Genomic DNA, 16,519 nt, shown 5'->3' on the forward strand with positions numbered 1-16,519 from the left:
GAGCATGACAGCGAGGTTCTCCAACTCCCAGGCTGGAGGGAACATGGAGCCCCGCCTGCAGAGGGCATCATGAAGATGATGAGGGAGAGTCGTGAAGCCAGCCTCTAGAAGACACAGCAGAGGTAAACGGGTGCCCGGGGCTGCGTTCACAGGGCCAGCAGCTTACCCTAGAAGAAGAAGCTCAATAGTGTCTTTGAATGCTTCTCAAATCCAGAGGTAGAAACTGCAGTTGATGAAAGGGTTCCCACAACCAACCAACCTTCCTTCCTTCCTTCCTTCCTGTTCAGTGCTAGGAATGGAACCCAGGGCCTCATGCATGCCAGGCAAGTGCCCTGTCTCTGAGCCACATCTGCACTCCCCCACAACACCTTTTTTTTTTTTTTTTTGGTGGTGGTGGTACTGAGGATTGAACTCAGAGGCACTTGACCACTGAGCCACATCCCCAGCCTATTTTGTATTTTATTGAGAGATGAGGTCTCACTGAGTTGCTTAGCACCTTGCTTTTGCTGAGGTTGGCTTTGAACTCGCCATCCTCCTGCCTCAGCCTCCCTAGCTGCTGGGATTACAGGTGTGCGCCACTGCACCTAGCCCCCACAACACTTAATTTATTGACTCTACAGGTTACATTTTAGGAATAATGATAAACCAAAAATATCCAGCTGTCTCAGATGGGAATCTGGAATTGCTAGTGTCCCATGTTATCTTCCAAACACAAAGTATTTTTCAAGGAATAAACATCATTACAGGCCTCAAATTCAATCTATAGATTTTAATGAACAACATTTAATGTGAAGTAAAAGCAACCAGATATCTGAATTAAAAATTAATACTAAAAATTTGGGCTGGGGCTATAGCTCAGTGGCAGAGCACTTGCCTAGCATGTATGAGGCACTGGGTTCGATCCTCAGCACCACAAACAAATAAGCAAATAAAATAAAGGCGTTTTGTCCATCTACAACTATAAATTTTTTTTAAATTAATACTAAAAATCAAGAAAAAATAAGAAACAATAGAAAAGACCTGCAGGGGGCTCCAGATAATATGAGACACAAACTTTTAAAAAGCTAGACTTGAGGCTGAGGTTGTGGCTCAGTGGTAGAGCACTGGCCTCCCATGCGTGAGGCACTGGGTTGGATCCTAAGCACCACATAAAAATAAATAAATAAAATAAAGGTATTGTGTCCATCTACAAATAAAAAAAATTATTAAAAAGCTAGACTTAATATATTCAAGGAAATGAAAAATATAGAATTATAAGCCTTCACAGAAAATTGAAAATTAAAATAGAGCAATGGAAAATCACCCAAAATTAAGGATCCAGTAAATGAATGCAGTTTTATAGAATATTGGCCGTATGAATCAGTGATCTAGAAGACAAATCAGAAAGAAAAAAAAAGGTCAAGAGTGAAGGTCAGGGATACATAGAAATGGTAATAAAGACATTAGAATTCAGGAAGAAGATTCTTTTATCGGTAGAATGGGTGAAGCAGGAATTTCATTTACTGAAAAGGTAGCCAAAGAATAATTGTTAAAATTAGTGTTTGCCTAGTTGTCTCTAACATATCTTCTAGGAACAAATGATTCCTATTTTAAATAAATGCTTCTAAAGCCTAAGAAAGAGGTAAACTTTCTAAATTCATTTTATAAGGTCAATAAAATCCTGACACCAAAACAAGATAAAAGCTTTTTAAAAAGCCCCATTTGAGGGATGAGGCTCAGCACCACATAAAAAAACTAAATAAACAAAATAAAGGTATTGTGTCCTTCTACAACTAAAAATATTTTTTAAAAGCCCCATTTCAGACACATAAAATTAACTAAACTATTATCAAATCAAATGTAGCAGTGCATTAAAGGAATAATCTATTGTAATTATTATGGGGTTTTCCCAATGGGGTTATGATTTTTCAAAATCAGAAATGTATTAATTTTTTTTTTTAAAAACGAGAAGATCCACACACATAGCTACTACTCCCAGCCCCACTTTAATTTTTTTTTTTTTTGACAAATAACAACACTAATTTCTAGCAAGACTCTGAAAATTCTAGAACTCATAGGAGGCATTTTTCTATACCTGACAAACAATATTCACTAGTAATCTCTGGCACAACAGAATAATGGTGAGATACCCAAAGCATTTCCACTGAAATCAGAACATGACTCTCAGGCCACTTTTCACCAATACTGTGTAATGAGCCCTGGTTCTTTCAGTAGGAAGTGGAAGAAGACAACTCAGGCCACCCACCACCGGTCATGGGGATGCTCTGGCAGGCTGGAGCTGTGAGGATGAGCCTATGGAATGTGGGGGCCAAACTTCCAGAGCTGATGAGAAATTTCGAAAAGGTGGCCAGATCTGAGATCAATGTACAAAAATTAACCTGTTATTACATGCAAATACCTGTCAATAGAACCAAATCACAGGGAGATGGACCCATGTTTGATATCTGCTAAAATCCTAAATACCAGTTAAGAAATATAAAGACAGCTGCAAGACATAACTGAAGGCCATAAGAGATCAAGATTATGTGGAAATCTACCTACATGAGAAGATTCATTTTGCAAAAATACAGGCTCCTTCAAATTCCATCTATTAATAGTTAATGGAAATTGGTATTTTCCCTATTAATATAGAAAAGATAATATAAAGGTAGTGTAATGAAATCAGTGATTTCTTGCAAAGATAAACAAAAAAAAATCAGTGGAACAGACCTGGAGAAAATACATACACATTACCAAGCAACAGGGAAAGTAATAATTTTAGAATACAAATGGGGGCTGAGGCTGTAGCTCAGTGGTAGAGCACCCGCCTTGCACGTGTGAAACACTGGGTTTGATCTCAGCACCACATAAAAATAAATATATTAAAAAAAAAAAAAAAGAATACAAATGGTCAATATACAAGTAGCATAAAATCAGGCAAACCAAGGGAAGTGCAAATTATACACACAACACATACATCATATAATACACATGCATGGGATGGTATGTGTACAATGTATAATTTTTAGGTAGGAAATATTATGCTTTACATAACTATGCATTATTTTTTCTTGAGGAAAGAAAAACATTTTGTTTGGTGGATACTCAGTGATAACAAAGGTAAGTGCAGGTGAAGAATCTCATACAAGTTGGTGGAAACATGGAATGGCACAACTTTCTAGCAATTTCGCAGAAACAAAGTGTGAATTTTAATAAAATTTCAGTTCAATATATCTATCATAAATACTTATGCCTGTGCAGGATCAGAATTCTACAAAAAGAAAAAAAAAAGAATCATTTTTGCATAGTTATTGTTTTCTTTTTAATTTTCCTTTTTATTTTTTTAGTTGTAGTTGGACACATTATCGTTATTTATTTTTAAGTGGTGTTGAGGATAGAACCCAGAGCCTCACACATGCTAGGCAATCGCTCTACTGCTGAGTCAGCCGAAGTTATTGTTCTTGTTAATAGTTGTTACATCACGATCCTGTGTGGCCTATCCAGGTGGCAGTGTCAAAGAGTGGACACCTGTAGAGAGGAGGGGGTCAGAAACTGTGTCACCTGGTTTAGTCCTGCCTGGGCACTCTCATGATGCTGGTCATCCTGCTCTGCTCATGAAGGCTGGCACAGAGGCTCATTAGAGCCAAGACCAAGGAAACAAGGCTCTCCACTTGCTAGGGGACTGTACGTGTAAAAACACCACAGAGTTATGTCTAATTTCACAGAAGACCCATTCATAGTGGTTGTCTTGGGATAGTTATAGGACAAGAAGGGGCAAGTGGTGGTTGATGTGGTCTATAACCAAACCCAACTTGAACCAGCTTAGGAACAAAAGGATTTATTGACTCGGATGAATGGGCAGTTCCTGGGGTTCATGTGGCTTCAGGGATGTCAATGATGCCTCAGAACAATAGTCCTCTCTTTGTTCCAGGCAGACTCTCCCATGGTGGGTAAGTGAACGCCAGAAGTCCCAGAGCTAGCAGCTTCACAGAGAAACAACAGTAACTGTGCTAGTAGCTCCAGAAGAAAACCCTCCGAGAAAGTTGGTAACGGATGTGGGGACCTGTTTCCCTCACACTGGCAGCCACGGCAGAAGGGCGGGCATCCTGATGTACTGCGTCTCGCCCTATGTCCACCACCTCAGCAACCGCTCACCATTTTTGCTCCGTTTTGGCACATGGGGAATCCACTTTCTTGTGTTTTCTCTCATAGTTCATCAGGATATTCATGTGTCTGGGACTGGCTCTGTCCACAGCACTGACTGCAAGTCCTCTGAGCACACCCACTGCTTTAATGTTATCTGCTGACATTACTATTCATCTTTATTTCTAGAACTTTCTCTGTACTTAAAGAATGCTGGCCTTAAGCCCTCAGCTGTTAAGATTCTAAACTGCCCCCTGTTGAAGAGGAAACATAATGACCTTGCGAGATTTGTGTTCATGTAAAAACGAATGCTCCAGTGTGATAACATCACCAATAAATTCGGAAACATCACTCATTACCTTCTTTCAGATGCCGGACATCAAAAAATGCAAAATTATCATGAAAGTCACACTACAGAGTAATTACAGGTGTGTAAGAGGAAATGAAATAAGCAAATCTCACCATGCTTCCTCATGATAGTAACAGAATACAGCATCCCTGCCACTTTGAGTTTTTGCTATTATTAAATTTGCTAGTCTATTAAGTTGTCATATTTTTCAAAACTTAGGTTTCACTACAAATTCAATAGCAGGAACTGCAACCTCATCTAAGATTTGCATCACACCAATGTCTTGTCAGAGCTTGATAATTTAGAGCAAAGCACTTTGGGGACAAGTGCAGGGAGTACTGCATACAGGGCTTACCTGGCTTACATTAAGGGCGTCTGAGTGGCAGGCCACCCCATCCTGCTAGGCGCTGAGCAACAGGCTGTTTACCCGGTAGCACAGCCCTGGGCCTGAGGCCATGTGTTGCAGTCCCTGTGCCTGCTCCACAGACCAGTCCTCGATTGGTCACTATAAGGACAGTTAGCAGAAATTGTATTGGTGGCTGCCTGTAACCTGCTTAGCTGCCGCCTGAGGATGCATACATGGTAACTGCGCAGTAAAATCAGACCTACTTCCTGCTTGGTCCCCAGAGTCCTGATCGGTGACTCTGCAGCCACACCCTACCCTGTTCCGTGGACCTCCTTGCTGGAGAAGATCGCGTCTTTAACATTGTACTTTCTAGGCCATTTTTGAAATCTAGAATAATGTGCACTAAAGCCCACAAACACTTCACAATTACCTCACACATCCTCCTCTTCCTCCTCCCCTGTCAGCTCAATCCACTTTCATTTCTGTTGACTGGGTTCTCACTGACTCACCTTCTTATTCTGAAATATTCGACTTGGTTTACTGAAGAATTAACCTTCTCAGTTGCATAAACTGAGATTCCAACATTTACACAGCGAGATGCTCCTCACTAGCCTTCACACTGAAGGATGGGTTGTGAAGAACGCCAGGGGGCTCCCTGCTGTGTCTTTCCACATTCAAGGAACTGATGCTTAACCAAAGATCTGTGTCAGAAGGCACTTCGCCATCAGTCCACTTCTAATTGTCCACGCCTCTGCAGCACACCGGTGATGCAAAGAATGAGATTTTTTGAATATCAAGATATTTTGATTTTCAGCAAGGAATACTAAAAATTATCCTCTTCTGCCTAATTTTTATTCACCTTAGATACAAAACAGTAATTCCTATTCCCTGAGCACATCCAAGTAATGGGGAAGGAATGAAGCCACATGCAACCTGGTTGCCCTGGCGGCGGTGTGGACTGTTCATCTGAAGCACGGGTCTATCAGGGCAAGGATCTTTGAGATGAAGAGGCTTACTCCAAATGTAGTGCTTGACTGGCCAAGACAGATCCAGCTGCTGAGTCTAGCACACCATCTGCCTCTGGGCCATCAGGATCCCTCCAACACCTGTCCCCACCGAGCCCAAACCGGTTCTCAACAAAGCTCTGGTGCAGAGAAGTCTCCCTGAGACTTTTCTTTTTCCTGTCTTTGCTTCAGACCTAGTCAGAGTCAATTACTGTTCATGCCAATCAAAAGACACTTAAATCTTAAGTATTAAGACTTAAGTATTAATCGAGAAATTTCTCATGTGAGATAAATGAATCTGGGAGACAGCAAACTATCTAAGCACCTTTTTAAACGGGTAGATCATTAGCAGTCCCTGTGAACAACCATTTACATGCTTTTACAAAATCTTATGACAAAAACATTAAATTGGGGACCGGGGCTGTGGCTCAGTGGTAGAGAGCTTGCCTTGCACGCCTGAGGCACTAGGTTTGATCCTCAGCACCACTTAAAAATAAATACATTGTATCCATCTACAACTTAAAAAAAATTACATTAAATTAGGTGAACAAAATCTAAATACAATGTCTCAAATAACTTCAGAAATATTGTATTTCTAACAGAGGTTTATACGTTCATAGTAAAAGTATTCTCTTTCCACAAATCAGTTTGAAATTTCCCTTTGGGGTGCTTCTAGAACTGATTTCAAAGTTAGAGAAGAAAATGCCTCATTTTTAAACATTAATTCTTGAGTTCATTTTTTTATTCCACATATATTTATTAAGGGCCTCTGGTTTATCTTGTGGAGCTGCAGTGCCTGATGCCTGTGTAAATGCGACCAGGAGTCCCCCTGGGAAGAGCTGTCCCAGGGAAGGGTGCTGGCCAGTCAATCAATGCTGCTCTTGTCCAGCACCACCAGCCCTCATTGTTCTGGGCCTATTTCCTCACTGACCCAGTGAAGAGACGGAACCAGGTTCCCTGCCTACCCACTGGTTCAACCAAGAGGAGGCTACAAGAAGTTTCATGGGCTTTGACAGATGTCAAAAATAAAAATTGTTTCTCTACTGACTTCTGTTTTGAACAAAGGAAAACGGCATCATCTACAGAAGAGCAGCTGTGGATGGCTCTCTTGTGCTCAGTAGGGACAGGGAGTAACCACTCTGCACATGGACCAAGGGTCAGCTTGTTTTTTAGAATAAACCCAGCTGACCAAAAAAAAAAAAAAAAAAGTCACCGTGGCTTGTGTGGCATTCTGGCCTTTGCGCAAGCCGTCCGCATTAGTGACCTTTCCCTTCGGAGGAGGGGCGCACAGCATAGAGGCTCCTTCTGCTGACAAGGACACTGGGCTAGACTGCAGGAGAGGAACTGGTTCTGACACAAACCTGAAGACATTAAGTCTCACACTGACCAGAGGACAGCAGCTGTCCTGGCAAACTGCTTCAAGCCTCCTGTAAACTAGTCCTGAAGCCCACCACAGGGCAAGACAAAAAACTTGCTGCAAGTGTCCTACCTGGCCTCCCTCAAGAAAAACCCATGCTTAAGGACAGGCTGGTAGTACAGGCATTTGTGTTCCCAGAGATCCTTTTATTCAGGCAAGAGCACCAGGCAATGCAGACCTTGAGCTCTCACTGTCCTGGGTCCTATTGCAGCCCTACTCCTGAGACCATTCACATTTCTTCTCTGGTCTTCAATTTTCTCAGTCACAAGTTAATGAAATTCTCTTCACCATAGGGCTGGGAGAAGGGCAGAGCTGGTGGTCATTGTGAGACACTTGGCCAGCTCCACACAGCTCACAATATCAGTTAATGTGAGTGAGCAGATCCTGGACACTAGTGGGTATTCCTGGCAGACACAGGGCATATGCAGCCTGTGCCAATCAGTTTCAGCATGAGAGACTCAACGTGCTCACCAGGAACAGCAGCATCTTTGTGGCAGGTTACTGTATAAATTTAACATATAAACAGGAACAAAAAAAGCCAAGCACAGGAACTCCTGCCTGTAGTCCCAGCTACTAGGGAAGCTAAGGCAGAAGGACAGCAGGTTCAAGGCCAGCCTGGGCAATTTTTTTTTTTTTTAAAGATAGAGTGAGAGAGAATTTTTTTTTAAAATATTTATTTTTTAGTTTTTCAGCAGACACAACATCTTTGTTTGTATGTGGTGCTGAGAATCGAACCCGGACCGCACGTATGCCAGGCGAGCGCGCTACCGCTTGAGCCACATCCCCAGCCCTCCCCCAAAATTAACATAAAGTATACACGAGCCAAGAGCGGTGGAGCACACCTGTAATCCCAGCAGCCGGGGGGGGGGGGGGGGGCCGGGGGCTGAGGCACTAAGCAACTCAATGAGACCCTGTCTCTAAATAAAATACAAAATAGGGCTGGGGATGTGGCTCAGTGGTCAAGTGCCTCTGAGTTCAATCTCCGGTACCAAAACAACAACAACAACAAAAAATGTATACATGGGCTGGGGGTGTAGCTCAATGATGGCGACTTGCCTCACACATAGGCTCTGGGTTTGAACCTTAGCACCACAAAATATGAAGGAACAGAGGGACAAGGTACCTAGCACAATGTCTAGCCTGCAGTGACAAGTGGGGCTATCAGCACCCATGAGGAAGGCTGCCTTTAAAGCTAGTGCACTGGGCAAGCACTTGCTTGTTGACAGATGTCCTACTTCAACAAGCACCGAACACTGTAGATTAAGATCTAACCCGTTACTCAATCTGCAGTGACTTTTTTGTGAACTGGATTTTAAACTGAAGACACCAACCCCATCTTTCTGAACAAAATCAAGCACTATGGAGTGTGTGTCAGAGGTGAGGGAAGGAAGTGACCCAATGACCCAATGGGTCTCCGTTCACTGTCTGTGAGGGCTCAGCACACTAGTGTGTTTATGAGCTAAACACTGGGTAAATATTCTGAAGCAAGGCCCCTAGTGGAAAACCTCAGGAGGCCATTTTGATTTAGCAACATGACAAATTCAGAACGACGGTGACAGGCAAACATGGTACCTCAGGAAAAGGAGGTACAAGTGAGCAATTTTTCCAGATGAAAAAAAATCCAGAAGCAATTCCCAATCTGCCTAAAATCTCTTGAATTCCAAGATTTAAAGAGGAATGGACAAGGGGCTGGGGATGTGGCTCAGGCGGTAGCGCACTTGCCTGGCATGCGTGTGGCCCGGGTTCGATCCTCAGCACCACGTACAAAGAAAGATGTTGTGTCTGCCGAAAACTAAAAAAAATAAAATAAAATAAATATTAAAATTCTCTCCCTCTCTCTCAATCTCTTTTTTAAAAAAAAAAAAAAAAAAAAGAGGAATGGACAAGCTAACAGAGGGACTCAGACAAGATCCATTAAACCCTCCACACATGCTGGCAATTCCAGAGAGTCACAGGTTACTATATAGCAGGTGACCCAGTGTGGCATTTAAACTTGCAGAGACAAATTTTAATCATTCTGTCTGGAACACAAAGTGAACATAAGCAACACAGGGATATTTCAACCAAGTATCTCCTCTGAAAACAGAACACAGCAATGGTCTTTTACTTTGATAAATGCTTTGCTACCTGAGTGCTGGCAAACATTGAAGGTCTCTGGTACTTAGACAACTCACATAGCTCTAATCACACTGGAAAGGGCCACTGGCAAAGGTCCAAGTCCCCAGAAGGTATGTCCCTATGGTAGGCCATCTCTTCTCAGCCCCTGGAAGAGCCCCAACCCCAGCCCCCTCCCCCTCTCACTTAACTGAACTATATCAGGTTCACTTTATCCAGTCTAAAATATAAATGTATTGCACCACAATGAGAACATTTTAGACCTTTTATTTGAACTGCTAACTTGGTTTTTATGCAATAAATAAATACTGAATATTTACATAGAAGCAACTGTCTAAAGAAACTCAGACCCTCCTTGGTACCCACTGGGGTTGGGAGGAACCCAACTGCATATAAATATGATCTCAACCCTAAATCTTGACTGTTCCAAGTACTTACCTGTACTCGAGTACTCTACCATCCAACTGGAATCAACATATAATTTAAGACTGCCAATTCCCTCAAAATTTCACTCCATAATGTACTATTTTTTTTTTTTTTTTTAAGGAAAAATGCCTGTGTCCTTATTAGAAACCTCATTAAAGCTAGGGAAACTTTTCCAAAACTGAATGACTCACACTCATTTCTCAGAAACACCCTGTGTGAAGAAAGTATTTTAAAAGTAAAAAAATTGTAGACCAACACATAAGCCATTTTTCCAGAGCAAACACCCAAAAGACCAAAGAGATACCTATACAGCAAGGTGTGGCCCAAGTGCCATCTCTCCCCATTACCAAAACTGAAAAAATATAAAGAGTTCCAACATCAGCAACCGCTTTCCACTGAATCTTCATTCCTATAATTTAATTTTCATTATTGGCTCCAAATGGAAGTGAAAAAACTATCACAGAATTTTACACAAGCAAAGATTCTTTATTTTTATTGCCATGATTTTCATTAACTATTTTAATTACCTAACTTATTTTCATATAGTAAACTCTTGTTGTTCATTATTTTTCTAGATAAATCTCAAATTTAAATACCCAAGATTCTAAAATGACTAGAAAGTTAACAGCGAAGTATTTGGGCTTTAACTATTAACATGCAAAAAGTTGAAATTTTAACATATGATCAACTATAATTCTTACTTCACTATTAACCCTCCGTAGTGGAAATTCCTTGAATAGAAGTCTGGCATGAGTAAAGTTCTCAATAACTGTTTATCAGAAGTAAACGGTTAGAGTCAGGCCCAGCAGCATATGCATACATGCAGTCCTAGCAACTCAGGAGGCTAATGCAGGAGGATGGCAAATTTGAGGCCATCCTGGGCAACTTGGCGAAACCCTGTCTCAAAATAACGAAACAAAGGGCTGGAGATATAGCTCAGTGGTACAGCACCCATGGATTTAATACCCAGTACCACCAAGAAAAGTAAACCATCAGAAAAACACTTACTGTTTTACATAATGTAGACACAGCTGTCACCAACTTCACAGAGATGATGCTCAGTTCACCTATGCAATGGCTCCATGGACACTGTACAGCAGGCTGCAGAAAGAACTGAATTCCCATGTTCCAAGCTAAAGAGAACCACATTATCACTAAGGAATGATTATCACCCAGGGGGTCATGAAAGGACAGATCAAAATACCAGAGGCTAGTCTAAGTCAGCGGTCAGCAAACGTTCTGCAAAAGGCCAGAAAATAAATAACTTCAGCTTTTCTGCCCGTGCAGTCTTGATTACCACCACCCGACTACCATTTTACAAAAGCAGCCACAGACAATACATCAGGAAATGAGCATGGCTGTGTTCCAGTGAAACTTTATTTATAGACACTAAAATTCAAATTTCATATAATTTTCATGTATTCATGAAATATCTTTTTTAACCATTTAAAAACATAAAGACCATTTGTAGTTCACAGGTCATATAAAAACAGGTGGTGGGCTGGATTTGATGGGTGCAATTTCCTGACCTCTGTCTAAATATATATTCTTCTTTGACATGAATTTATCTGCTGGCAATTAGGTAACTTCTACTTCAATAGTGAGAACAGTTAATACACAATTTGCTTAAGGCTTTGTCTAAACTGCTGGTGTATAAATTTTTAAGACAAAATTTAAAAAGTACTTAGGCTAAAATTAAATATACTGCTAGAGAAACAAACTGGCCAAGTTTCATTTATTCTTGACATCACACCTGTACAACTCGCACACACAACAGGAAGCATACCTTGGTTTCACAACAACATCAGGCTGTGCTTCCAATTATAATACAGCGAGAGCAAGATCTCTGGGAAATGTACATTTATACACTTGACATAAGTTAAAGATGACCACACTATGATCTATGATAGCAAAAGTGTGATTTAAATTCTATCACTAGACCACTTCTTTTGGGTTCATAATAAAAATGAACCCAATCATTTAAAAATGGCCATTTTGGGAACAGGCCAGTATATAAAATATTTGCCACGTAAAATTTAACCCTTTACCTGTTTTTGCAGAGCTGGGGATAAACCCAAGGTCTGGGGCTTGTTGGGCACTTTTCCACTGATCATGTACCTTCTTAAAAATAATCTTCCAACTTTGAACCTTGGTTATTGAATTGTTATATGGATGTACATTATGGTACCAGAAACAAATGTGCTGTAGGCTGTACTTTAGCAACCCAGCTAATTAAAAAAATGTTCATAATGTGTAACATTATTTTTTATTAAAATAAAATAGGTAAATCTTTTCTTATCACAATGTATTAGGTTGCTTCCAAGTCATCCCCCCACACACAGAAGAAAAAAAAAAATCAGTCTGAGACTCACGTAAGTGTTTAATTGAAACCTATATTTGTAGTTCCTAAAATGCTGATCCACAGACCACTGTCTTCTTACACACATATACCAGTGAGAACAAAAGGTGGAGAGAGTCACTGCCATCCCTGTGAAGGGAACGGTGCCTTCTCCAACATTCCTTGAAAATACACATTTGACAATCCTCACACCTCAGCACAGGTGGCAATGTAATAAATACACTAGCTGGTTCTGTTTTCCCCACTACTAGTGAATGTCCACAAACTACCTGTTATAGGCTCTCTCTTTTTTGGACTTCTCCAATGCTTTGTCCATTGTTTTCTCATTTTCCCCCCGACACTTGGGACAGTACCACTTGCCCTTTGGTTTATGATTGAGTCCCACACATGAGAAGTGGAACCATTCGATGGGGCACTCGTCATTGTCACAACCTATCATTTCTCCATAGGAGACCTGATTGCACAGACAGTACGTGGGCTCATTTGGGTCGATGGGAAGGTCTGCAGGGGATGCTTCCCTCTCTGCTTTGGCCTTAGAGCGTTTTTTCTTCTTCGAGGTCTTTGCTTTCTTCTCCTTGGGTGTTCCTGAGGTGATGTCATCATGGTCATGATTATTAGATGCATTTTCTCGATTCTCATTGTTGCGCTGCCTCCGGGAACGTTTGTTATTCGGCTTTTCTGCCTGCGTGATTGTCTCATTCTTTGACTTATCTTGGCCAGCTTTGCCACTGTTGCCAGTGGTGTCATTGATTTCCTGATGTGTTTCAAAGAGTTCCACATGACTATCCACTTGTCTGGTCCGGTTCTCCACCAGCTCCACCATCTGACTCACAATCTGAATCTTCTCATCGCCCAGTTCCTGGCTCCGAATCAGGGCTCTCTGGATGCAGTGTAACACTCGGCGTTTCTGGGCACCATCTGTCTCTCGTTTAAATTTCTCGTAATATTCGTCCAATTCCTTCAGGATTTCTATAAACAAAATAATATAAATTACACATCCAAGCTATAAATATAAATACTAGTGAAGAAATCCACTCGATTAAATAAGACTTTTATTTAACTCTTTAGTCTATAAAAAAAGTAACTGCTAAGGATAGATAAGACCAAGGCAAACTTTTCATATACAAATCTTACCACCTGTAGGCCTTTCCAGAGACTTTCTCACTGTTGAACAAAGTGAAACATCAACATAGTTCCTGTTTAGCTGAGTACCTTCTTATTTGTCTCTCGAAATACCCCAAGGGACTGGACACACTTCAGAAGCATCAGTGAGAAGTTCCAATTTAGGTAAAAGTGGTTGGGGCTAAATTTTTTTTCCTATTAAATTGATAATTAGATCTTATAATTCCACCATTTGTATTCAAATATTTCTCTAATAACAGCTTTTATTCTAATGTATCAACGTCTAAAATACCCTGTGAAAGAACGTACACAGATTTTGACAATGGTTATGCCTGGGGTTAAAAAGCCCAGGATCAGACTACTTAATGACCAAGGCCCTCAGTCACCTGTTACTTTACGGCCTTTCCAGGGTGTTATTGGGCACTACTGAAAATAACAATGGTTTGGTCACATTAAAACAGACAATTTAGTGTTGCTTTCAAACAAAAATAGCAGATTTTATTTTTTATAGCAATTCCATTTTTAGAGCTACAAAAGTCAATAGACTCAAAAACATCAAAAATAATCTGAAGACAATGCATGTGATTTTAAAATGTATTTTGGCAAATGTAATTAAAGAAATAAAAGCTATTAAATAATCCAATTAAAGCAAAACTATATATTCTTACAGAAAACCTATTAAAATACCTAGAAATTCCCAGTTACTTAAAAAAAAAATAGTATACATTTCAATCCTGAAATCTTCTTATGGTCTTTTAAAACAAAGAAACTACCCTACACTCTTCAATTAGGAAGTGGATGAGAAGGGGAGGGAGTTGGAGGGAATGTCTGGAATATTACCACCCACTGAGCTTTCGGATCTCTTTAGCTGTAAGGTATAAACCTGGCTGGGAGTGGTGGCACACACCTGTAATCCCAGTAACTCAGAGACACTGAGGCAGGAGGATAGTAAGTTCGAGTCCAACATAGGCAATTTAGTGAGACCCTGTCTCACATTACAAAATAAAAAGGGCTGGGGATGTAATTCCATGATGGAATACCCCTTGGTTTGATTCCAGAACCAAGAGAGAGAGAAAAAATAAAGACAAACCTGTCACTAGAATAAACACACGGGCTTAAGCCAACAAGAAGAACAATGAATGGTTAAGATTATATTCCAAACTCTGAAGATATTTCCCAGAGGAACCATACAGACCTTACTACCAAAAAGGTGGAATGACTAGCCTCACAGCCTTAATTAACTCAACAAATCAACTGATCCAACTTATTTTATCAGCTATTAAAATGAGCTTATGCCATTTATTTTTAATATTCTGCTGTCTAAACAATGGCATGCATTTCTTAGATGTTCTAAGCAAAGTACTTTATCAACAAAGTCACAAAGAGCAATAAACAATGTTATTAACACCACTGCTAAATCGGAGGTATTCTGCCAGGGCAAACTGCTTCTTCTACCCCAAAAGCTCAGCTTCAGACTGCTGCTGACCCTATCTTCTAAAAATATCCCACATCAAAGTACCAGCACTATAAAAACCTTAAATCTTACTTGAGATTGCAGCAAGTTTAATTTGGTCTGTCCAATGATGAAAACTGCAAATTTTATAAAAAGTTGCACGGACTTCCCTTAGCATTTGGAAAAAAATTCAAACCACCTAATACCATAATAACTAACCCCTCCCTATGGGTTTATCTACATCTGAAGCTTACCAAGCACAGGCTGTCAAGGAGGTTAGACTTGCAACAAGTTTTAAAGGAAAGGTTTGGTTTAGTGTCCTGGGGCTCTGGCGACACCTCAACACCCACGGCCGGCTCGCTGCAGGGACAGATGCAGGAGGGCAGGGTGGCGCTAGGCGGTGTAGGGCGCGCACGTTATGCGGAGGGCGGCCCGGTAAGCTCTACCATCAGGCATAGACAACAGCTTTCCTGGGTGACACAGACAGAATCCCAGAACTCGCGGCCCTAAGACCCCAAACCCGCCGTCGCTGCCTCTCGTTTCAGGTTCCTGAGACCCCTGGGTCGGGCAGGCTCGTCGCGTCTCGGGCACCATCCTCAAAGCCGGATCCCCAGGAACACACCCCTCGCTCACTCGCGATTCTGGGTCACGCGCGCCGCACCCTCGGCTCAGCAGAGGCGGCGCGAGCCACAGGGACTGNCCTCCCGCCCCGCCCCTCTCTGAAAGAGGAAAAAAGACGGCGGAAACAGATCAATGCCAGTCATTACACAAGGCCCGCCCTCATCCGGCCTGGTCACCAATTGCTATGCAACAGACTCATAAGGACATTCCACGGAGACGCCAAGGCCAATCACTAGGGTGCTAAGGCGGAACGTTCCGCAATATGCTAATTAACTTCCTATAAAAGTCGCTGCGAAGCTACGTCCGGAGCAGAGCGCGCAGGGGCGCTTTCCGGGCAGGGTTCTCTAGTGCGTTTCGCAAGCAAGCTTGCCTTCCATTTCACCCCCTCCAACGCTTCCGTTTCCCTGCTGCGCAGCCCTGTAAACATTAGTAAACTCGCAGAGACGATCCACGTTCAAAACACAACCCCCAGTGCCTTGACTGACCTCGCGGTAAAGTTTCCCTAACAGCGAACAATTCCCGGCGGACACTAAGCCTCCACCTCTCTGCCACTCCGGGCGGCTGGGTCTGCAGGAAAGGACCCACAGGTCCCCTCACCTGCCACATTCCTCTCCAACCAGAAGTCGGCCAGCGCCCCCCGAGCGCAGCACAGATGGGCGCCTTCCCCGCCTCCGCTCCTCCCCTTCCCTTCCCTTCCTACTGCACACCCGAGAAAAGCCCTCATCCTCCGCAAACTACACCGGCGGTGTCGCCCCTCCCGGTCGGCCCCGCTCCATGTCCAGTGCCAAGGGCCGGAGGGGGCTGGGCGGGGGCAGCCGCGACCCCGATCGAGCCCTGCCCCGTACTTTATGTAACACTCGGATGCAGGACCGGGTGGGGTACGGCGCCGAGGGGCCCGGGCGGCGCTAGGGTCCGCGGGCACCGCGGCCCGCAGCCGTCCCTGCAGCCGCCAAGCCCGCGCCCCGCAGCCGAAGCGCTCGCACACCCCTTCGCTCGCGCCGCCGCCCGAGCCCCCTCCCCGAGGACGCGGCGGAGCCCCGCGCCCCCTCCCCCGCAGCACCCGCCTCATCACTTCACTACAAAGAGCGCTTCGGTCGCGCAGCCTTGCAGCGCGCCGCTCGCGCTCCTTCCCCCTCCGGGTCCCGGCTCCGCACACAAGGACCTTGGCGGATCAAAGGCGCCCCA

General features: G+C 42.8%; 1 protein-coding gene across 4 annotated transcripts in view; it reads right to left on the bottom strand.

Annotated features, from left to right (window-relative positions):
- Nucleotides 1-12,152: 12,152 nt before the first annotated feature.
- Ing1 (inhibitor of growth family member 1) overlaps nt 12,153-16,519 on the bottom strand; it is a 4,954-nt gene continuing 587 nt past the window's right edge. The window contains exons 1-2 of one of the 4 annotated variants that reach the window (XM_015484073.2): nt 14,968-15,426; nt 12,153-13,107 (exon numbers count right to left, since the gene is read on the bottom strand). In XM_015484073.2, coding sequence (XP_015339559.1) covers nt 12,404-12,961 — 558 coding nt within the window. In that variant the 5' untranslated portion in view covers nt 12,962-13,107; nt 14,968-15,426 and the 3' untranslated portion in view covers nt 12,153-12,403. Of the gene's footprint in view, nt 13,108-14,967; nt 15,427-16,519 lie in introns of those variants that run through there. The other 3 variants (XM_048800639.1, XM_015484074.2, XM_048800638.1) reach the window with 3 other exon arrangements.

Source organism: Marmota marmota, unplaced genomic scaffold, assembly GCF_001458135.2.
Source record: "Marmota marmota marmota unplaced genomic scaffold, marMar, whole genome shotgun sequence".
Lineage (NCBI taxonomy): Eukaryota > Metazoa > Chordata > Mammalia > Rodentia > Sciuridae > Marmota > Marmota marmota.